This window comes from Nymphaea colorata, chromosome 1, assembly GCF_008831285.2.
Source record: "Nymphaea colorata isolate Beijing-Zhang1983 chromosome 1, ASM883128v2, whole genome shotgun sequence".
NCBI classification, from domain to species: domain Eukaryota; kingdom Viridiplantae; phylum Streptophyta; class Magnoliopsida; order Nymphaeales; family Nymphaeaceae; genus Nymphaea; species Nymphaea colorata.
The window spans coordinates 23,728,614-23,752,858 of NC_045138.2; the positions used below are offsets into that span (position 1 = coordinate 23,728,614).

Here is a 24,245-nt window from a genome sequence, read left to right on the forward strand (position 1 = left end):
TAGGCGACCACTAGGTGGTGGTGTGGTTTCCCGATGAAAGGCGTGGACGACCGGCAGTGTTGTTTCGCGACGAGAGCACGGTTCGACCGTGCTCAAAGCTTCGAACAGCACCCTGTTTCCAGAAACAGAGGTGTTTTCCCCCGCGTGCTTGAGCGTGCGTGAGAAGGTGACCCGGTCATCGCAGCCGCTATTCCGTTGCCCAGCACTGTTACCACCGGCGACCAAACGCCGCCAAAGTGCTCAGGCAGAAATTTTGGAGTGTTATGGTTCCAATGCACCCAAGCTCGACACTGGAGGTGAGCTCTACCGGCGGAATCTTCAAATTTCCGGCCGCCCCTATTCTTACGTGAAACACCCCGGTGGTGGCCCTGTTCAGCATGGTGTCGTTGTTTCTTCCGGCATTCTTTCGCCGTCCAAGTGCCCAGGCCAGACCCTTAGTCTCCTACGGTTCCGACAAACACAAGCTCGACCGTTGCCGTGGATCCCACCGGCCGGAATCAACAGATCTCCTACCGTCGGTCTGTTCCCTGCCGTGTCCTTCCCCTGCTCGTGCGAGGGAGAAAACACTGCCTGCTGTGGTTGTTCTTCCGCACAGCGTCGTTACTATCGACCACCGTTTGCCGTGATTTTGCTCAGAAAACAACATCTCTGGTGTGTTGCGGTTCCAACGGACCTGAGCTTGACCAGAGTCGTGGCCGGAGTCGGCCGGAGTCGCTAGTTTCCGGACTGCCTGTCTCTGTGTTGTAGTCCCCTGAAGCGTCGAACCGTGCTGCAGTACCCGGCCCGTTAATAAACGGGCCGGGCCTGGCCCGATTATTAACGAGTGGGTATCCGGCTAGACCGATACTTTTTTATCGGGCCGGGCCATGCCCAAGCCTAACCTACTATCAAGTTTCACGATACAATAAACCATTGCGCGGTTCGGCATGAATTTCAACGCAGCCTAAACAATTAAGACTGTTGGCACAGCCCGTTCATTGCTCGTATGCACTACCTTGCAAACGAGAGGAGTTCAAGGTTTCTAACGAAAATTCAACAACATCTTGTCTAGCGCTTCTGATTTTCTAAATTCCGATCCATCAAAATCGTGATGAATATAGTCTAAGATAAATTTCTATAGTAAACAATCTAAAATTTTACATGTAGTCGAAACAATTGTAATAATTTTCATTAGCAAAGTCTCTGTTCTAGGTGATTACAACGCTAGATGAATGATTCAGTAAAGTTTCATTGCTAACCGACATTTTCTCTCTCCTCAACTTTCACTCTCTATCCTCTCTCTACTTTCTCCTCTTCTCTCCTTTTTCTCTCTTTCTCCTTTCCTCTATCTTCCTCCTATTCTCTCTTTTTCTCCTCTCCTCTCCTTTTCTCTCTCTTCCTTTTCTCCCTCATGTTGCCTTCCACCCCTATTATATAGCTAAAATTTATTATTTTTATATTAGTTGTTATATCATATTTTATATTAATCTATCATCAGGAGGTTTAGAAAAATGATAATATATTTTGAGGAGGTTTGTTCAATTAATTGATTTCGAATGATTACTTTCAGTTTCAGTTTAGCTTAGTGCCTAATCTTAGCTTAAGTGTTATAATCTATCATTAAGTGTGTTTAAGCTCTTAAAATGTCATTAGCTAAACTTTGAATAGCATAATTTAATCTCAATTAACAAATTACCAATCTACCCCTGGTCATGCCTGAAAAAATACAAGTTTGCCATTGACCAATGTAGAGATATATTTTCACACATATTGTTGCAGTTACCCTCCTACTTAACTCTCATTCTCATGTGACGCACAAAATTGCAGAGTCAAGTACCTATTTGGACACCAAAACTAGGATATAACCTAGCATCACTCTCATGAGGCAAACCATCACACCCACTGTTCTATATCCAAACAGCCACTGCACAATTATGTCGGAAAGGTAGATATTGCCTCTGGTTTAAGCAACAGAATGAGACAAATTATATCAAGTCTGCCTACTATTGGATGGTGGAAACTTGTCCTCACCCTATTCCTTCATGTTGGCTTGGTGCCAAAACCAATGAATACGTGCCAAGCAATAATGTTAGTGTCTTAAGCAGCACAATACATGAACAGAGTTACGAGCTACCGTCATCAATGTATGAATTTTATTTCTCCTTTTACATAATAACCCTATTGTCCGCCAAATATATGGAAAAAAGCTGGACCTCAAGCAAGCAGGCAAAAAATCAATTCAAAATCTAACCAGGGATACCATGATAGTCAAGTTGAGAACTTGAGATGAAAGAAGAGCAATAAAATTAAGTGTTGCATTTGCTGACTAAGTATAAAGAGAATCCAACTAACCCAAAAGGGACCACATATGCAGATAATTCATAATGAAAAAAAAAAAAAAAGCTACGCCCATAAGATAGTGAGAAGTTCAAATAATTTTAAATAAAGGACATTGGAAAGGCAAATAACTAATGCTAATTAATTGAGTGGTTAGATCAAGCTAGTTAATTAACCAAGACCTTCCGGGGCTGTTTAAGAGTAACAATATGTTTCTGTTTCATGTCTCTATCTCAAAAAATAGGCTAGATTCATAATACATTTTCAAAAGCGTCTCATGAATCTAACCTATTTTTGAGTTAGATGCACAGTAATATGATGTTACTATTTCCAAATGGCCCCTTCATAGTTCACCAATGCTGCAATTCCATTAGAAACACCCGAATCTGAATGCTCAATAGTATGGACCTAGTAAAACTATATATACACATTCTCCTAGATTATCTGAACATGGGGTTGGTTTGTCTTAAACACTGGAGAGAGAGAGAGAGAGAGGTTACATGCAATGCAGGATAGAAGGGAACCCTTTTCAAGTTTTTCTTTGGAGCACAAGAGGGATGTATATATATATATATATATAAGAACTGGTTCATTTGGCATCCGTAAGGGCACCTTAATTCCAAGATCATACTCAAATTCCATGAACATAGCATCCTCCAAGGCTCAAATTGAGGATATGGTTATTACACACCATCCAAACCCGACTAGTTGCGCTACCCATTATTTGGAAAAGGGAGAGAGAAGGGTCAAAATTTGTGCGAGAGCATCTTTTTTTTTTTTTGTGGCTTATGTTTCCATTTGCATCACCAGCAGTAGCTTCTGTCGTCTTCCAAATATTGCCCCAAAGTTACTGTGCCCACTCGGCCCAGGTCAAAGTTCTTGCAAACAGAACATGCAGTCGCCCGTTCACAAAAGGGAAAAGCGACTGCGTTCTTTTGTTGCGAAAACTACAAGTTGCTGTAACGTGCGGAAAGGCAACCCCACCTTGGAGAGGCTTGGGGACCAAGTGAGAAGGCTCTAGTTACTTGTTTACCTGGTTGGCACCAACTCAACGTGTCTCCCTTGTAATTCTTTTGAAGGCGACATCTAGTAACTCACTTGAAACTGAAGGAGATTATGTAGTTCCTGCCACTCGCTTGTTTACAAGGTCATTGGCTGAGCAGAGAGTTCAAAATTGTTGGATATGTTGCTGAAGAAGTCCTAAGACCATGGAAGATTGTTCAACCCACTTCTAAGTAAGGCTAGCCTCTGACGTAGAGAGGCCAATAGGAGTCCCAATGTGGTTATCAGTCACATGCCTGTCTGCCATGGATAAGAAGGTCATTTACGGGAATAAAGGCTTTTGCCTTTAACCTCGAGATCGCTCAAACTGTCTGTTGATTTGTATGCAGTAATTGAGGAAACATGGTGGTGAAAGATAGCAGATTTTGTTAAAACAGATAACTGTATGTTGATTGATATGCAGTAATTGAGTAAACACTGTGGCGAAAGATTACAGAAGATCACGGAGTTTGTTAAAACGGATCCTGGAGGAGCATGAAAATCAGATGACCTGTACACCGTGTAAATGCGAGGTGAGGATGGGAAAAAGTCATTCAACAACCCATCGTCCAACCAATCTATACCCAAGGAAATCGGTCCCTCTCTATTTCTCCCCTCCCCCTCCCTCGCTCTCTCTCTCTCCCTCGCTCTCTCTCGTCGTCTTTTCTTGCTTTAACCAAGATTATCGTAATCTTTACTTCTGGTCTGCCTCATGAGTTTGCCCATGCACCCATTCTGATCCAAGTTGGGTTCGATAGCTTCTGCAACTTCTAGATCTTCTAGAGGTTTCTTTTTCATTGCTTTTTCCGTTTCTTCACAGCAACAAGAATGGGTTGCTAGCTCCACCGTTTTCTTGATTCGCGGTGCTTGTAGATACTAAATCAAGTGCTTCGGGGTATTCGTTTGTTGCTGTTCTCATTTGGGCTTTGTGATTTCTATGATGGTCTTGTGGGGAGTGGATATCACAATCCAGCAGCTATTATAATTGCAATTCTAGCATTACCTCCTCATTCTTTTGGGTTATTTCCTTTCTTTTTTGCTGGGTTCTGTGTATAAATCCATAGAAACCGCTGCTGTCCGATTGGTGACATTTATACTTTTCCCCTTTGTTGGGTTTTGGGGTGGCGGGCTGTCAAATTTTTATGGGAAGGGGAAGAGGAAAGGGGAAGAAGCTAACTGCTGTGAGCAGCCATGATGATCCAGGGAGTGGCGGAGACGAATCAATCCCTGCTCATAAGAGGAGGGGAAGACCACAGAAGCCTCTCAAGGATGAGATTGAAGAAGATGAAGCTGAGAAGATGGAGGAGGAAGAGGCGGAGCCTGTGGCGAAGAGCAAGGAGGTGAAGCCTCCTGCAGTTGCAGAGAACGGGAGGAAGAGGAAGCGATACCCGCAGATCAAGGAGAACGGTGATTCGCATCCAGAGCAGAACGGTGTCCCTGGATCCGGTAACGAGGAGTCTGTGAAGCCCAATGGTTTCCGGCAGAACGGCAGTCGACGGAAGAGTACGCCGCGCCGTGCGGCTGAGGCAGTTGTTGAGTGCAAATGATGTGGTGGCCTCTGGATAACTGCAGCTTGCTACCTCCTTTTGCTCCACTAGATTTTTGCTTGGGCTTGTTGTTGGTTAGTTTCCGGATTAAATTTTTTGTTATATCTGTTTTTTTATGTTTCATTTTTTGTTTACTCTTAGTTGGTTAGAGTCTTTAATTTGGAACTTGCAGAGAGGGGTATGTATGTTTTTCCATTTTGTTTGATTGAAGCCGGAAATCTGTTATTGGATGACGGAACTTGTTTTTGTTGCATGATCTCTTTGGTATGAAATATAAACCATTATTTTCTTGCTTTCTCTCAATTTCTTCGGCAACCAAACAACGTTTTTCTGAAGGAATTCATTCTTTGCAACTGCATAAATACGGACAGATGCACACGTTTCTGTATCTATGCATATAGTACAGATTTTCTATGAAAAGTATCTGGTGCATCATTGATGAGGTGATGATGCATAGGTTGATTCAGGTAGATACTCACGATTCTACTAAATCTATTCCGGAATTGAACAATTGTGTATCATTGCATGTTTTCGTCTATGAACTGTTTCTGAACTTACTTCGAATGTATGTAGGGTACCATTTAATGGGATAGATGAGGAACGCTATTTATGGGTATGTTTACTTTGTGCAAGAGAACTGGTCCACGAAATCCTTGTGAAGATTGAAGAGCTTGCTTAATGACAAAATAGATAAAGGTAACCCATTGGGTACATTTATCATTCACAAAAACTGGTCCGCAAATTCTATGAAGCCAAGAAACTTAACAATTAGTTAGCTTTTCTTGATGCCGAGAAACCTGTTTATTTGACCTGTAATTCTCTACCATTCTACCATTTGGTTTGTCTGCTTTCCTGGAAGGCCTCTTTAGTTAGCGGCAACTTTATGTTGTTTGTTTCAAGTCAAGAGGACATGTTCTCATTCAGCTGACTTTAATCTCTTTTCTAGTGTGCGTCTGTTTTTCAACAGCCTCAATACTTCTAAAATTATTAATCTATCTTCAAAATGGAACAACGCTTTTCCTTAGCAAATGTGCATGTGTCATTGAGTGCAAAGGATGATTACTTGTGCTCTCTGAATGCAGCTTGTCTCCTCCTTCTTTCCTTGGGCTTATTGTTGATTAGTTTTAGAATAATCTTTTCATTGTATATCCTCTTTCTGGTTCATCTTTGTTTTCATTGACTGGTTAAGTGCTTCTGTCTGGAACTTGCAGAGAGGGGTATGAGATGGTTTTTCTTTAAGTAATTGAAGCTCGAAACCTACTAGTATGGACAATGTTTTCTTGTTTGCACTAATGTTACTTCAACTATTCGATAATAATGGTATTCCATAATTCTTCATTCTTCATCACTGCATAAATGCACATACATGTGTCCATTGTTATGCCCATGTACATCATGTAAACTTCTGAAACCTAGCTTGTGAATCATTTTGATGGTCGACTATCTATAAGTAGACGCAGATGCATGAGGATAGCATTTATATACTTTGGATTATGATATGGTCAATTATGTAGTGATAAGTTTTTTTTTGAATCTGAACACCCATTTAACTGTAAGCTTTCGGTTACTACTGTGGACTCTTCTGATGAAGTAAATAACTTTCTTAATTTGAATATGGGTGAGACACACACACACACTTGACAAACTTCTCTTGTTTCCGGTGAAAAGGACACGTTGGTTGTTAGCTAGTATTACTTGCCCTCTGTTGTCTATCTGTTTCTTAAGGACATCAGCATCTATAGTGATGCTATGATTAGTTTATCATTGTATTCAATTGTGGTCTTATTAGACAGAATCTGTGCGTCCTACTTGATTGTGAGTATATTGGATGGCTGGTGTCTGAAGTCTTAAGCAGGGATAGTTTCACATATTGATCCATAAGGATATAGTGGTTTGTTGACACTTTTTAATCATGAACTTGCAATCATCAATGGTTATTAGTTCAATTAGCAGCAAACCTGTCTTCTGCTTTCCGAAGGGAGGAGAACAAAGGAAGAGCAAATAGAAAATAATTTCCACTTCAGGTGCACTTTTGGCTTGGAAAAATATAACCTTTTAAAAATATAATAATGTTATTAAGCTGTTGAGGGATAGGCATAAGAGATTTTTCACTTGTGATGCTTGAACTTCTTAAAAACTTTTTGTTACTGAGATTGACATCCTGTTCTCATTATTCTTATAGCTGTGAAATTATGTGTTTAGAATGCATGGTAGGAGCCACAGTCATTTCCTTTTGTTTCATCATTTATTAACCCTCTAACTGAGAAGCAGAAAAGCAAGCTGTCTGACCTGATTCTCTTTCTAGTTATGTCTGCAGTTGATAATTTTTCTACCTGTCTGACCTGATTCTCTTTGTAGTTATGTCTGTGGTTGACAAATTCTCTACAACATCAAACTCACCTTTTCTGATTGATAAGCATTTACTCTTTCCAATTACAATATGGACAATACATATGTGTACACAACCCTGTTACAACACCAAGTAAAACTGTAGGATCAATTTGACATTTTTTTATCCTTTGTGTATCTCACTGTTAGGTATCTGTTCTGAGCTGAGTCGTTTGCTTTAGTTGAGTCAGAGTGCAGTTGCTAAGTCTTAGGGAGTTGGTTAGTGGGTCAGTAAATGGACCCAACACACAGGATGGGGAGGTAATTAGAGAGCCTAACCCACCCCATTTATTGGTTGTATAAAGCTGAGCATGGATGAAAACCCTAATACAGAATGAAATCTCCATGTATCTAAGTGAAGGCTGGGTTTCACCACGAGTTAGTGTGCGTGAGTTGCTTGTTAGCGTGAAGTCTCACAATTGGTATCAAAGCTGGAACCATGGCGGCGTCCAGCAAGGTCACCTTGAAGGATGTCATGGCTGCCGTTGAAGCCCATCAAAGGAAACAATGGAAATTATGAACGACGGTCTGCAGGCGGTCGTGCACCAGAACCTGGAAGCTAAAGCACGGGTACAGATGCTCATGGCAGAGCACTCCTTGCTGATGTCCTTGATGCATGAGATGTTGAAGCCAAGCAGGGGAACATGATCGACCAACGCCGATTGCACGGAGACTGCTGACGGTGAGTTGCGACCTCCAAATTTAAGTCCTCCCCCTCCTCCATCTTCTTCCCCATCTTTAACCCCACCTCTGCATCCACCTCCGCCACCGTCAGCAGGAGGCACACCGGCAGCCTCACCGGCTGTTGGGGATAGTGGACTGGGTCTTTCTCCATGGAAGCAGCCCAGGATGGAAACAACATTTAATGGAATCGAAATTCGTGGTGATGACTGATCATAACAGTTTAAAATATTGTTTGCAGCAAGCAACCTTGACCCCCACCCTACAGCGATGGCTACTCAAGATCATGGACTTCGATTTTGAAGTCCAATACAGAAAAGGGAAGGAGAATGTAGCTGCGGATGGACTGTCCCAGCAAGGCTCTCAACCAAAAGATTTACTGCTCGGCTTTTTCGCATGTGCAGGCTGATTTATGGACAAGGATAAAACAAGCCCATCAACAAGATGAATCTGTGCATAAGGTAAGAGAACGACTAGACAACAGCCCAGTCCAAACATATGGGTACACATGGAGAGACCTTTATATGTATTATCAAGGCAAAATTTACATTCCACCAGAAACAGAAATTCCACAGTATTTATTGGAGCATTATCATGATCCAAAGACTGCAGTGCATGCAGGGATAGAGAAAACATATAGACATATCAAGGGCACATTCTATTGGCCAGGGATGAAAAAAGCCATCACCGATTATATCAAAAACTGTCACATCTGCCAACAAAATCAATATGAAACTAGGAAGCCAGCAGGACTGTTACAACCCCAGCCCATATCGGAGCTAATATGGTAAGATATTTCCATTGATTTCATAGAAGGGCTCCCCAGTATCTAGAGGAAAATCAGTGATTTCGTGGTGGTGGATCGGTTGACCAAGTATGCACACTTTATTGCATTAGCCACCCATTTTCTACTAAATCCAATGTTATCCGTATTGTACGATACGGACGTGTATCATACAATACGTATCGTCTGTATCAAGATGAACGATACGTTACGTTATAAATTTGCGATGTGTGTGCGTATCGCTCGTATCGTGCGATACGGGCGATACCCCCATGTATCGCACGATACGGGATCAAAACTAAAAAGGGGCCCGATGACCCCTTCTTTGCGTATTTTTTTTAAAACCGACGCTCCTCTCTCTCTCTCTTCTCTTCTTTCTAAACATTGCAAGAGACGTGGGAGGGAGAGTTGCATCAAGATTTGTCGATGAAAAAGCTTTATTTCTCGTTGTGGGAAGCCTCGGGACGGTGAGAAGCTTGGAGGAAGAGGGTTTTTTGGTTTCTAACACCAAGAAGGTAAGAAATAACTCATTTTTTCCATTGAATCGTTCATTTCTCTTATTTCCTACATTTATTTGTATGTTTTTACTTGTTTTGTGAAGATATAATGTCGGATCCTGCATGGCAGTGGTGTACAAGGGTGAATCCCAAAGATAGGTTAAGAGTTAAGTGCAATTATTGTAAGCAAATCATATCAGGAGGGATCTCTCGCTTTAAAAACCATATAGCTAGTACACACAGCGATGTGGCTGCTTACACTGGCTCCCAAGAGAACCCATTGCCAGCGTATGTAAAGCACCAGTGTATGGAGCTTCTTAATGCAGTGAAAGCAAATAGGATTGAAAAGGAAATGCAAGATGCAGAGGAAGGATATGGGGACCCACATGAAGAGGAAGAAAGTGAAGGTGAAGATGTTGACCTTGAAGAAGAAGATGTTGGTGTCAGTTTGGGAACAGATAAAGGGAAAGACATCATGCATGGAAGTGGTTCTTCTGCAACTGCAACCAGAAAAAGAAGAGGTGCAAGTGCAAGTTCAGTTTCATGAGGACGTGGCAGGAGTCATGGTCATACTGGATGTGGTAGAGCACCTATTATGAGGTCGAGTAATATGTCTGGTTCGATCAAGAATTTTTTTCCCAATTATATTGCTGTTGGTGCTCAACCTGAGATTCGTATAGCCATGCAATCAAAAGATATTGTTGAAGCAGCAGATGAAACCATAGGAAGGTGGTTCTATGATGCATCCATTCTCTTCAATGCAGCAAACTCTTATCATTTTCAGCCTATAGCAGATGCGATTGCTAGTGTAGGCCGAGGGTATAAAATGCCCTCTTTTCATAAATTGCGAGGTAAAATTCTCAACAATGTAGTTAGAGATGTCAAGATATATTGTGATGAACTAAAATTGAGCTGGAAAGCTACAGGAAGTAGTGTAATGGCAGATGGGTGGACAGACATCAAGAACAGAACATTGGTAAACTTTCTTGTATATTACCCCCTTGGTACTATGTTCCTAAAATCTGTTGATTTGTCTGATACTCCTAAGGTTGCTGATGTTTTGTTTGGGGTTTTTGATAAAGTTATACAAGAAGTTGGGCCTGAAAATGTTGTGCAATTTATCACTGATAATGCAGCAAATTATAAAGCTGCAGGTGAAATGTTAGCAGCACGATATGGGACATTTTATTGGAGTCCATGTGTTGCTCATTGTGTAAATCTTATGCTTCAGGATCTAGGTGAAAGAGATGATATGAAGTTGACAGTTCATAGATGCCAAGAAATCACAAAGTTTATTTATAATCATGCTTATGTCTTGAATTTGACGAGGAAATTCACAAATGGGGCTGAATTGATTCGACCTGCACAAACACGGTTTGCTACAAATGTTTTGACTGTGCAGGGTATAGTCAAGCAAAGAACTCCTCTCAAACAGATGTTTTCAAGTGATGATTGGGCTGCATATCCACATGCCTATAAAAGAAAGACTACGACAGTTGTGGATACCATCTTCGATGCTGACTTTTGGGAATCATGTGTGCAGTTATTGAAGATTTGTGTACCTCTAGTGAAAGTCTTCAGATTAGTTGATAGTGAAGATAGACCTTCTATTGGATATTTATATGAGTTTATGGACAGAGCCAAGGAGACCATTAGAGATAATATGAAGGGAAAAAAGAAGTTGTACATGCCTATATGGAAGATTATAGATGAAAGGTGGTCTGGACAACTTCATCGCTCACTTCATGCAGCAGCCTACTACCTAAATCCTACTATTAGATATTTACCACTTTTAGGAAGGACAGAGAGGTCGAGTATGGCATGTTGGATTGTATTGACATATTAGTAAGTGATAGTAAAGAACAAGACGCTATCCGTATGTCGATCAACAAATATGATACGGCTTCTGGTACCATGGCGAGAGACACAGCAATTCGATGCAGGACAACTATGCGTCTAGGTGACTTTATACTTTTTGTTGTTTAGCTTCTCTTCTACCTTCTCATATATTTATTCTATCTCATTTTTACTTTTCATCTGTTATTAGGGCCTGATTGCCCAGAGAATTAAGGAAGCTTGCAATTAGACTCCTCAGCCAAACTGCAACTGGATGTGAAAGAAATTGGAGTGTATTTCAACACATCCATAGTAAGAAGAGGAATAGGCTGGAAGCGTGGAACATAAAAGGTTGAATGACCTTGTTTATGTTCGTTATAATATGAAGTTGAGACAAAGGTAAACATTTGTATTTTGTTATACAAAATAGCAAATTCTAATATATATTTTAATTTCTAACAATTTGTTAAATTTTTCTCTTGTTAGGCAACTAGAAACAACATCTACGAGGAAGCATCACACTCAATATGATCCTATCTTCATTGACCATTTTGATATATTAGATTCTTGGGTTGAAGAAGAACCATCTGCAATACTTGATGAGGACGATCTTGATTTTTTGAACGTTGAAGGAGCAATAGAGATTATTGAAGAAGGAGAGGCTGGGGAGAGCAATGGAATGTTGGTGACATTCCATTTGTAACAGAGGGGATAGAAGAAGCACTTAATGAAGAAAATGAAGATGATGATGAAAAATGAAGATGATGATGCAGATGACGATTGATGAGGCTTTTTGTTTTGAGTTTTGAAAACTATGTCAATATGTTTTGTGTTTTGACTTCTGAACTTATGAATTGTGATGTAACTGAATACTCTTAGGCTGCTTAGTATGTTATTTTGATTTTTGAATGTTTGATTTCTTATTTTGGAATGTGTTGTTCATATGCATACTTCATAGTTCATACTTCATATACATGAATGATGAATGTTCCTTTAAATACATTTTTCTTGAATTTTTCTGATTTTTACTAGTTTTTTCTGATTTTTTTAGAATTTTTCTGATTTTTTTTCTATTTTTTATAATTTTTAATGTTTTTTACAAATTAAAAAATTAATTTTACGATACGTTACGATACATTGACGATACGTTACGATACGGCGTATAGGTCGGCCCGACCGATACACGATACGATACGGCAGTGATAACATTGGCTAAATCAATAGTGAAGGCATTTTAGGAGCAGGTGGGAAAGCTACATGGAGTTCCCTGTTCTATAGTAAGTGACCGAGATTTTCTCTTTTTAAGTAGTTTTTGAAAAGAATATTTCCAACTACAGGGCCGCACGCTGCAAATGAGTACAGCCTACCACCCGCAGTCTGATGGCCAAACAAAAATTGTCAATAAAAGTATGGAAACTTACCTGCATTGCTTTGCAGGGCAGCGACCAAGACTGTGGACTGATTACCTGTCATGGGCAGACTATGGCTATAACACAGGGTGGCATTCTTCTACAGGGACTACCCCATTCGAAGCTGTTTACGCAAAACCCCTCCCGATCTAAGAAGGTATCAGCCAGGGACAGCTAAAGAGGAGGACATTGACGCACAACTAAGGTGCAGGGATGCCATCTTGAAGGGCCTCAAGCAGCATTTGGCTGCTGCCCGCAATCGTACGACTCTTTAATATAATAGGCACCACCGAAACCAGCAGTTCAAGGTAGGACAATGTGTGTATCTTAGAAGGCCACCGCATGGATTGGGAACCAAGACAACGAGAGGGAATGTCGAGCTGGTGTCTCGTTTTGTAGGCCCTTACCTTATTACAAGGAAAGTGGAAACTTTGGTGTACGAACTACAGCTGCTGGCAGGCAGCCATATCCACCCTGTTTTTCATGTGTCCAAGCTCAAGGCATGCTACCAAATCCCCGCAGCTGAAGAGATAAGTTTAGCACCAGTTTTGCAAGACACCCCAGCCTTGTTCCCTTATCGCAGGTTGGCCACACGCAAGGTAACAAATGTTAACAACATAGTTACTGAATGTTTCATTGAATGGACCAGCTATGAGGACTTACCGGCTACCTGGGAGCTTGCAGAAGACATTCAGCGCTGTTTCCCTGAATTCACACCTTGAGGACATGTTACTGTAAAGGGGGAATACTTGTTAGGGATCTGTTCTGAGCTGAATCTTTTGCTTTAGTTGAGTCAGATGAAGTTACTAAGTCTTAGGGAGTTGGTTAGTGGGTTGGTAAATGGACCCAGTGCACGGGTCGGGAAGGTAATTAGAGAGCCTAACCCACCCCCACTTATTGGTTGTATAAAGCTGAGCAGGGATTAAAACCCTAATACAGAATGAAATCCCCCTGTTTCTAAGTGAAGGCTGGGCTTTCACAGCGAGTTAGTGTGCGTGAGTTGCTTGTTAGTGTGAAGTCTCACACTCACATACCAAGTAATCATGCTATCTCATTTGTGTATAGTTCAGTTTCTTCTTGGACAGATTTGTATACTTGGGATGATTGGAATTTCCTAAAATTGATAAGTTTAGGCAATAAGAAGCATGGTCATTTAAAGGGGTTATATATGGTCTTGTTGTTTCATACTATGTCTGTCTGTTTATGTGAAAGATTTTACATTGATAAACAACTAAAACACAGCCAAGGATTCCTATGAATTTGGTTATTTTCTTAATCATCAGATTCGCCACTATACATACTGAGACATAATGGTAAGTACCATGATGAGAAGCAAGGATAAGAAACTACAGGTCTGCTAGGTCCCACCTCCAGAGGATTCGGTGATGGAGGATGGATATGATAGAGTGCATTCGCTTCAACAGTATGTTGTCTCTGTAGCGACAGGAACCCTCTAGTTATGATGAAAGGCACCAAGAAGAATGGGAGGAGGATTTCAAAACAACTGCCTTTGCCTACTTAGAAAACTTTCCATCCTCTTCTGTTGGCCTGCTGTGAACCTTGACAGGCTTGTATGGTGGGCTTCCCCATCTAAGGTCTGGTTGCCAAGAGAATGCAGTGTAGCATGTTCTTTTTTTGGTAGGCCTAGAATCACAAGGTTTTCATTTTTGAAAGCCATTGTGTAGAGGAACAAGTAATTCATTCACATGTGAATGTGATTTGAATTCAAAGGGCTAGTAGACAATTGAATGAGAAGCATGAAAGTTATGATAAATCATGAGAACTGAGGAAGGTGATATGGTGAATAATGGTTTGAGAAGGGTCTTTTCTTGTCGTTGGCAATAACTAGTTATGATGTTGACTGGGATTACACTTTTTCTTTCGTGTACAGATTTGGTTTTTGTTGGTAGGGATAAGTAGGTTCAGATCTATTGGTAGGGGATAAGTAGGTTCAGATCTATGTAACTCGAACACTCCTAAAAGGGTGGGGTAGCCATGTCAACATGACCTGACGTGGGTGCAGGTGTGGTTGTGGACATGGCTTGGATGTGGTGTTAACCATGTCAGGTGCAGTCAGTGCACCCAAGGACGAACTTGACCAATTTGGGACCCAAAATTGTGTAAAAATCAAGGTTTTTTTTTTTTTTTTTAAGTTCACTGTGTATATGCACACTACAATGCAAAAGCCTCTAGCATCCAATTCATCTCTGGTTTCCGGCATCTGGACACCTTCCCCAGCAAGTGGCAGCTGTCTTCGGCGAGGTATAGACTTTCTCCAGCAGATGAACTCATCTCCACCTCTCCAATCAGTTGTTTTTAGCTTTTCTTACTTTCTTTGATTGCCTATGCTCGTCCAAGAAACCTACTTGCTTTTTTCCTTCGTTTTGAATGTTGCATATTGACTGTGAGTCTGTGAGATGTTGCATTATATTTATTGGCAATTTTTTTGTCTGTGTTCAGATTTGTGACAGATTAGCATGTTTAGATGGTTATTTATTTTATGTTGCATCTTGCAGAATATAAATCGCCACTATGATAAATTTTATATATATATATATGTATATATATATATATATATATATATATACACACACACACACACACACACACACACACACACAGAAAAATTAAATGGTGACTCCGGTCATCTAGAGTCACCAGGCTCACTCATGAGGGCCGTCTGATCCATCATGATGGACAGCTAATAGAAAAACAATGAGAAAAAAATGATAGACATTTTTGGAATCCAGTATATGCAGTCACCCAAGTTCTTTTTTGAAGTGCTCTATATCGCCAACAGTTGGAAAATGTCTTGTTTTTCATTGCTAAACCAACATAAGCCGTTCTTAAAGGTAAAAATCTCGCAATGTTTTCAAAGTATGTCATAAGTGTTTCTCTTGATAGTATTGTGATATTCCCTCTTTTTGTAATTTTCGGTTTAACGTATTTTTATTTCATGTTCTCATCTTTTCTTTATCCTGAAATTCTAAAACCTATGTTGAACCTTTGCTAATATATCCATAAGGAAGGCAGTGTAAAATTCTGAATTTCATAAACTTTTTCTATTATTTAAAAAAAATTATAATTTTTCATGTCCATAGATGTTCCCCAGAAAAGTAACTTTGCGGAAAAATACTTGAGAAATACCTCAATGATAAGAACTGTATTTGTGACTATGGTATGAAGTCACAATTTTAATCAGAAAATTACCAGGTTCTCAAAACCGTATACTGACCATTTACATCGTTCATCGACCATGCCGGTCAATGAGTCCATGAGGTGCTGATGTAGTAAAAAATAATTCCTAATATTCTTTGGCCTGTAAAATCCAGATTTTAGGTATTTTTTGTTGAAGTTGTAATTTAAAAACTATGGTTGGTCTACTTTCCTAGGGTTTGCTACGGTATTCTGATTCATTATGGTGCTAGAGTGTTTGCTTTTCATAATTCCAATTAACGGAGCTTCGAACATGGTAATTGATATGGGTGATCATCATCTCTTTATCTTACTCGTACTTTTAAGAATCTTATCTGCTTAGTTCAGGTTCTTTTTAAGACTTGAGAAGAACTATTTGTCTTTTGACATTTTTCATGCTTAACTCACAATCGCTGGTCTTTCATTTTTATTTAATTTCAATTGGGATGTCTGTGTGCGTGGGTTTGTAGATAATGAGAGAGAGAGAGAGAGAGAGAGAGAGAGAGAGAGAGTGAATTGGTGGAGTTAAGCAAGCTGCCGCTCTAGCAGAGCTCTATTAGAGCAGAGTATCTTCATTGAAGGCAGGCCACTTTGGTGGCATGTCCTTGCAGACTCTACCTTGGTAAAGCATGCCTCTTTTAGAACTCGTCTAGTGATTTAGTTTGCACTGCTTGAAACTCAGCAACTGGCGTTGATATGAGATTTTAAATGATTTTTGGTTTCGACTTCCACCATATTCCTGTAAGAGCTGCCATCGTTCCAACAAGTTTCTATCCTGAATTTGGAAATATTAATACCAGCGAGGAATCTGATCAGTTATTTCCATTATCTTTCACCTTAGAGTGCTCTAGCAGCCAGCCTAGCTTAACACATATCCTCGATTAATTCCTAATTGTTACACCAATTCTCTGTGCTTTTTGCAACCAACAGGAGGCAGCTGTTTGCTAAAGATATGTCCAAGATAAGAGTAAGGAGGTGGTTGACATTCCTTAAAGACAAGGGTAAGCGCACTTGCAGCACTAAAGATATTCATCATCATTGTAACTCTTGTTTCCTCATGTTTCAGTGAAATTAATTTGTTCTGCAACATATTTCAAGTTAGGCTGAAACGGGAACTACCAGGCTCTTGGTGCACCTGCTTTTTCTGTAGGTTACTCTGCTCATGAACAGTGCCTTGTTTGTTCTTCAGCATAGCCATTTCATTAAATGTTTGCATGTTATGCTACGTCGTGAATGTCCTATGCAGCAACTTTGTGATCAAGACTTCTATAGACATTCAAGATCATTTTTGTTCGCTCAAGGGTTTGTCTTGGACCTCGTTTTCGGCAGAAGGAATCAAGAGCTGCTGTACTGCCAAATCTTCCGATCCGTGAGCATCATTCATAAGAGGATGCTACCAGACAACCATTTTTTAGTTCTCCTATATACAACAATCTCAAGCTGTAATGACGTAACAGACGTCTAAAGGCAGAGAGGGAGAGAGAGAGTCCTCATCACACTTGGATGTCTGGAAGGTGAACGCCAATACGTTGCCTTGGTTTTTTCTTTTTCTGGATGATGTGGAATCTTCCAGGAACTAGTTCGGCCTTCGCTGCCATTTCTTACTATGATGGAAAATGTTAGTTTGCAGAATGACAATATTAGGGTTCGATCTTAGGCCTTTTCCTCAATATTTATTCACGATCCCCTCATTATGCGTGATTCACAAGGAAAACTCTTTCGGAGTCATTTACATGGTAGCCGGTCATGAACTATATTTACTCGATAAGGATTGTGCAGCACTTTCAGAAGCCAAAGAGATGAGGCTAATGATGGAATCATTCTGAGCCATGCACATTAAGATTAAAACATATAAGTCTAGTGATTAATGAATCAAGGAGGAAATCCATATCGACATCTTTCTTCTGTTACCTGTGCATCTCAGTACTTGAAGGTGAAACAGAACATTAATCATTGGAGCTTGAACAAACTTCTTATGTCAAGAATTTGTGGGTTTCTCATGAGTAAGTTTAAGAAAAAGACATCCACCTAACTCATTCAAGTAATATAAGAAAAACTAACTTGCTCGGTACACTTAAACATGTACTAATATAAATGGGTACAATTAGAGTGGTGACCTACTGAACATAAAATTTGTGTTCATTAAGGGTATCTAACTCATTTAATCTCACTGAGGTGAACATATCAATACTACCAGAGGTCATTTTAAATCAACAATGCAAAACTTATTCTAAGGTCAAGCATGCTTTTCAGGATCCTTGTTTTTAATGACAAAGAACCGTCGGACGCACAGAGCTAACGGGTTCTTATGTTCCGAAAGGTTTCTTACTGATGTTAACGCCATCTAAGCTCAACATTGTCAGGAGTACATGAATACCACTGAACTTCCAAATGAAGCATTCAAATCCATTTACTAGTTCTTTTCCCGATGCCACATTTTATTACGTTGAAGAAGATAAGAAAAGAGAAAACTGATTGCGTTTTGTAATTTCTGTGACAGGCTCAGCTTCTAGCCTCAAAATTTGACTGCAAAACTACCTAAGAAGATGCCAAAAAATTGCAGGGTGGTGACTCCATAAGTACCACCATGTCACTGTAATACCAAGCACACGTATGTATTTGCATGATCCCAAGGAATAAGAATTTTGATAGTCTTCAAAAATTGAGATGAAAATGAGACACCCAGAGAAACCAAAGAGAGATCTGGCACAAGAATTCAAGTGTTCACTGGCGCCGTTAAAATCACAGCAAAAATGGGAAAAGTGTCAGAAAAAATATCACTGACGCGGTTTTTTTGGCGTGGACGGTGGCGTCAGTGAAAATGATGCCAGTGATAATTTGGGTAAGCTGGCTGATGTCTTATTCAACTTTCACTATAAGATGAAATGGAATAGATAAATTGGCGGGCCACTGTCAAAACCCTGCTCTAAATTGTGAACCAAATGAAACAGTAACATGTAACATAATGTACTACACCTAATTCAACTGCCCCTCCTTGCTATAAACAAGGAGAGGTAGAATACAAGAAATTAAAAAAATAATAAAATACACAAATTAAGGCACTAAACATGAGTTGGGCCCAAGGGCAGGATACAGCAAGGGGCACTAGTAATAAATTTTAAATTTTATGGAGACTCATAAATAAAGATTGCCTTTTCGGTTTCAAAAGAAAAAAATTGGTGTAGGTGCAGCAATGATGCATATATATATATATATATATATGTGTGTGTGTACAAATCATTTGTTACATAGTTCTTTAAGTGTTTAGTCTTATTTATCTATATTTACATATAAATTTTTTGTATTAGACATAGTTTAGTTATATACACATTTAAAATAGTCAGTTTTGGTCTAGTTCTGTTAATCGAACCAGATGTGTCGTGTCGGGGAAGCATCAATACCAGCAACAACATCACCATGGGCGCGGCAGCCATTTAGAAGCACACATGTGACATAGACTGAGACCTTAGAACCGCTGCCCCATTGTTTGGCTCCTACTACAGCCTAACTTAAGTCAAAGCAAAGCAATCAAATGTCATTTTGATGGCACAACTCTATTGAGGCAGATCTAACGTTAGACACCCATTGGATATTAAAATGACAAAAATACATTTCTGATAAAAGAGAGCCCTCCATACAAAGACAGAATATGGGAACGTGAAAAAAAAGTAGCCGTTGGAAAAAAAAAAAAAAAAAAGATAAAAAAGCCTCCCGTATGACTGGTAAAAGGACAAAAAGCCCCCACGGAAACACGGAGAGTCGACCACTGGGTTCCAAAGTCAGACTTGAGCACACAGCACTCTACAACCCTATCGACTGGAAATAATGCAAACAGGACTCAAAAATCAAAAGCAGAACATAACAAGATGTGAGCTAACGCTTACCTACTAGAAGCACGTAAGCTTAGGAGAAGAGTGAGAAAATGTATAGGAGAACCCGTCCAAGGCTGGTGGTGAGGGCCCTGAATCACGTTCTCCATTAAGGAAGAGGCTTCTACAGAAACTGAACACGCATGGGCAAGCATGTGTGACAGTATGAGCACTGTGTGGGCACGAGAAAGTGTTGAAGAAGATGACAGAGGCATCTCCCAAGCGAAGGACAGGGGCCTCCATGGCTGGATGTCGGACTTAGATCCTCGGGGAAGCCCTGGCACTGGCAGGACCACTCCTGCCATCGAGACAGGGGAGCTCTGTTGCCAAACCACAAAACCATAGAGAGAGACAGAGAGAGGGAGAAAAAACAGAACAAAATGAGAGATAATGAGAGATTTGAACGTCTTGGTCCGCATGAGCAAATGTGGTATAAGAGAGCATGCAATGAAAAATGTTACCAAGCAAAATCACCAAGAGTTTCCCAAGCTGCATTTCCTTAGAAATTAATAACGCAGAGAAGGAAGGAGAAGAGGTCAAATTAAAATGCGCCCAAAAATAACATATCCATAATTTGAAAGGATTGTTTTCCTGTTTGGGCAGAGGGTTGTGGAAGAAATGAAGGTTAGAAAGAGAGAGGGAGGAGAGAGGGGGGCCACGGGTTTTGCTTAAAAACAAAACTCTCGGCCTCCATGGCTTAGGGTTTGATAAAAATTCTGAAACCCTCCGCTGCCATGGCTGATGGTTACAAAGAGAGAAACATAGAGAGTTGAGACAGAAAGATGTTGACAGTCGCCGGACGACCTTCTCGTCGATCGACTTGCCATCGTCGCCATCGACATTGGCTGCTTTCTTCCTTCTACATGATTTTGTCATTGCCGCACACCTCCTTCGACCACAGACTAGATCTTCTTCAGTGGGCAATCCCAGAAAACGAGCTTCGGCTATGTCGTCCTCAGTGGCTGAAGGTTAGTCACCTCTTTCTGCTCAGGGTAGAGAGACTTACTCGGAGAGAATGAGAGACGGAACGAAATTTTCTAATTATGCTATCCACATATATTTTTCAAGTCTTAAGCAAATGGAAAATCAACTTTAGCATTACCCTCATGTAATTGCAATCCAGTTGCAGGCAATAACATGCAAAGAGACATGAAAGAGAGTGAAAGAGAATGAGAGAAAGGGGGGGGGGGGGGGGAATGGTTCAGGTGTGATGTCTCTAAATAGCTACACAAAATCAATGTCACCATTTAGTTTTTATTAATAAAAATCAGATACTTAAAGTCGGCAGTAGAAACCAAATGCTTTAATTTTTTTCTTAAAACTTTAGTTTAAATAAAATATAAAGATCTTAATATATTTATAAAAACTATTTTGATATAGAACATGTTTTAATTTAAGTTGTTTTTTTTTAATGTACATTTTCTTATTATGCTACGTAAGTCGCATTTTTTATTACAACGACATTATTAAAGTGTAACAAGTGATCGATTTATCGTGTCAATAATATTGGTATTAGATTGTAAAAAAAGTTATTTTAAATACCAAAATGAAAGGCTCTGGTTGGTCCCCCGTAAAAACCTATTATTCTGCTGTCCAGAGAAATGAGAGGAGCCTTACGCCTGAGACGGAAAGAGTAGGAGAATAAGAACGAGAGGGTGACGGTTTAAAGGGAGAGAACTCGGAGGAAAAAACATGAGAAGGAAAGGCTGCTGGGTGCTGCCATCGTAAAGAAAAAAGGGAAGAAGAAAGAGGAGGAGCGGAAGAACGCAGAGGCAGTGGTCTAATGTCCCTGCTACAGCCTTTTGCATCAGCTACTGCTTGTCGCCTTCCGAAACTGCCGCTCCATGGTGCTGAGATAGCCGGACTCTTGTTGTCCACTCCACCCCGTGGCTCTTTGTCCCCTTCGTCAGTGAGGAGAGATGCTTGCCTTCCACCTGCAACCGAGAGTATCCTGTTGCTTCATTATGAATTATTCCCGGGTCCTCTTCTCCTCTTCCATTCCAGCACTCAACCCCATCGCGAACTCCACACCGGACGGTCCGCTCAACCAGTCGCTCCTCTACCTTATGGAGCATTGCCAGAGTTTCGAGCAACTAAAGCAACTCCATGGACGAACCATAGTCACCGGTCTAATCAATGACCGTATCTACTTAACTTCATTCCTCAGCTTGTGCACCAGGCTTGATAGTCTTGATCATGGTCTTTCTATATTTGATCGAATTGTTAGTGTTGATATGCTTATGTGCAACACAATCATGAGGCAATGTGTGTCCAGCTCTTCACCGTGTGTAGCTTTTGAGTTCTACAAGAAATTATTGAGTAGAGGGGCTAGCCCTGATAGTTACACACTTCCTCTGGTCATAAAAGTGTGTGCCCATCTGCTTTTGCACCAAGAAGGGAGAGAATTTCATGCCCATGTGATTAAGTTTGGATACGAGCAGAATATATATGTACTGAATGGTTTGATTCATATGTATGCTGAATTTGGTGACGTGATTACTTCTAAGCAAGTTTTTGACAGCATGGTCGTAAGAGATGTTGCTTCATGGACTTCATTGATGCATGCCTATGCAGATTCTGGTGACTACGTTGCTGCTCACAAGTTGTTTGATGAAATGCCTGAGAGAAATGTGGTCGCATGGACCACTATGATGGAGTGTTGGACAAGAGCTAATCAACCTGGTATCGCTATAAGTGCTTTCTATGAGATGAAGGTTGCTAATCAAGATATAGATGGGGTTGCCGTTGTCACCCTGGTTACGGCATGTGGGAAGTTGGGACGTGTCAAAATTCTCTATTGGGTTCATGGTGTTATTCAGAAACACGCACTAGAGGGCAATGTATCTGTAATGACAACCTTGATTGATATGTTTGCTAAGTGTCATTCCATTGATTTTGCACATGCCATTTTCAACAGTATGAGTACTAGGAGCATTGTCACTTGGAATGTCATGATTTCTTGTTATGCAGAACTTGGTGAATTGGGTATTTCCTATTACATGTTCAATCAGATGCCCGACAAAAATATCGCTACTTGGAATAGTTTGATTGCAGGATGCACTCGTTGTGGCTGTTACCATCAAGCAAAGGATGTGTTTAGGGTTATGCTATCGTCCAACTGGAAACCTGACCGGGTGACATTGGTTACCCTTATCTCAGCTATTGTCAAATCAGGTGATTTGACTTCTGGTAAGCAAGTTCATGGATTCATCTATAGGAGCAGAGTTCATTTGGATGTCAGCCTTGGAAATGCTTTAATTGATATGTATGCCAGGTTTGGGTTTGTGAAGATGGCAAGACTGTTATTTGATTCCATGCCCGAGAGAAACATTGTTTCATGGAACACCTTGTTGATTGGGGCTGCCATGCATGGCCATGGCAATATGGCTGTTGATCTTTTTGAGGCGATGCAGTCTTCCTTAGTTAAGCCAGATGAAGTGACATTTGTGGCCATTCTTAGTGCGTGCAGTAGAGCAGGCATGGTGAAGGAGGCATTTTGGTATTTTGAGAGGATGAGATCAGTGTATAATGTTGAGCCAAAGGTTGTCCACTTTACATGCATGGTTGATCTCCTGGGAAGGGCAGGCTATGTGGATAATGCATATCGACTGGTTAAAGACATCCCAGTTAAACCGGACGCCATATTGTGGGGCGCCCTACTGGGGGCTTGTAATGCTCATAGCTGCTTTAACCTTGGGAAATTTATTGGTGCAACTATGCTGGACGTTGCACCGGATGATAGTGCAACATATATTGCTCTTTCAAATATGTATGCTTCTGAAAATAGGTGGGTGGATGTAAAAACTATAAGAGACCTTATGAATGATAAGGGACTGAAAAAAACATATGGATACAGCATCTTAAATGTGGATTCTGAAATTTGAAGAATGTGAATACATGAAAACTTCTACTCTATCACGAAATCATTTATCTTGCTCTTTGAGGATAGGAGTAAAGTTCCTTAAGTTCTCCCATCAAGCATCAGAACTTTGAATCAAAGATCTTCAGTTAATCAAATGCAATACAATTTGAATTTCAACTGCCCGACAAAGAAGACGATTTGGGTTTCAGTCACTGGTTTCTTTTACTTCTTAAAAAACATGAAAAAGATCTGTTACGAGTTCAAGCTATGCCTCATATTTTTGGAATTTTGCGTTGGAGGCCTGGCACATCAGCATATTCTCTGGCAAGAAGCAGGCTGTCACAAGTCTAAGCAAGCACAGGCCTTATGGAAAGAGTACTATCTTTAGGGTTCTGTTCCAACAGGCAAGCCAGAATATCTTTTGGCTCAGCGAGGCCGTAGTTTCCTCGGCATCCAAATTATTTGGAAAAAAAGAAAACTGAGAAAGGCGATGTCAAGAATAAAAGATAAAAGGAAAGGCGAGTTAAAAGGTCGATTATAAAACAAAGCAGGTTACAATAACACAATAACACGTTATTGTTTGTCTCAATAGGCGTAGCAAAGCTGGTTACGTTGGACTAGAAAAGGTGTAATTGCAGCACTTTCGGGTGTATCTTTCGGGTGTATCGTACCCCACTCAAGTCCTAACACCCAAGACCCTGAAGGAGGGAGAATAAAGATTTTTTTTTTCCATGCGGTAGGTTGTTAACCTCATGTGTACATCAGACAACAACACTATTGTTTCTTGTTGCAGACGTACACCTCTTTCTAAGAGGATGAT

At 40.4% G+C, this 24,245-nt stretch overlaps 3 protein-coding genes across 8 annotated transcripts; all 3 read left to right on the forward strand.

Moving 5' to 3' along the window:
- The first annotated feature begins 3,841 nt into the window (after positions 1-3,841).
- On the forward strand, positions 3,842-5,201 carry LOC116245719 (uncharacterized). The gene has a single exon (XM_031617232.2). The coding sequence runs from the start codon at positions 4,500-4,502 to the stop codon at positions 4,902-4,904; it is 405 nt and encodes a 134-aa protein (XP_031473092.1). The 5' UTR covers positions 3,842-4,499; the 3' UTR covers positions 4,905-5,201.
- Positions 5,202-5,307: 106 nt separating this feature from the next.
- Positions 5,308-17,350, forward strand: LOC126410050 (uncharacterized). Of its 6 annotated transcripts, none has more exons than XM_050077692.1 (6): positions 5,308-7,974; positions 8,215-11,214; positions 11,302-11,489; positions 11,577-16,695; positions 16,761-16,840; positions 16,941-17,350. In XM_050077692.1, exon 2 carries the CDS (start codon positions 9,850-9,852, stop codon positions 11,098-11,100), a length of 1,251 nt encoding a protein of 416 aa, XP_049933649.1. In that variant the 5' UTR covers positions 5,308-7,974; positions 8,215-9,849; the 3' UTR covers positions 11,101-11,214; positions 11,302-11,489; positions 11,577-16,695; positions 16,761-16,840; positions 16,941-17,350. The 6 variants fall into 6 exon arrangements, with proteins under 6 accessions (XP_049933649.1, XP_049933653.1, XP_049933644.1 ...); XM_050077696.1 differs by having other exon boundaries at positions 11,577-14,761; positions 16,625-16,695; positions 16,761-17,350; XM_050077687.1 differs by having other exon boundaries at positions 11,577-16,840.
- Positions 17,351-20,181: 2,831 nt separating this feature from the next.
- LOC116265965 (pentatricopeptide repeat-containing protein At1g09190-like) lies at positions 20,182-23,994 on the forward strand. Its single transcript, XM_031647024.2, has 2 exons — positions 20,182-20,531; positions 21,161-23,994. Exon 2 carries the CDS (start codon positions 21,483-21,485, stop codon positions 23,445-23,447), a length of 1,965 nt encoding a protein of 654 aa, XP_031502884.1. The 5' UTR covers positions 20,182-20,531; positions 21,161-21,482; the 3' UTR covers positions 23,448-23,994.
- Positions 23,995-24,245: the final 251 nt, after the last annotated feature.

Coding starts and splice junctions, on each gene's coding strand:
- LOC116245719 (XM_031617232.2), top strand. CDS start 4,500: ATGGGAAGGGGAAGAGGAAAGGGGAAGAAGCTAACTGCTGTGAGCAGC.
- LOC126410050 (XM_050077687.1), top strand. CDS start 9,850: ATGAGGTCGAGTAATATGTCTGGTTCGATCAAGAATTTTTTTCCCAAT.
- LOC116265965 (XM_031647024.2), top strand. CDS start 21,483: ATGCTTGCCTTCCACCTGCAACCGAGAGTATCCTGTTGCTTCATTATG.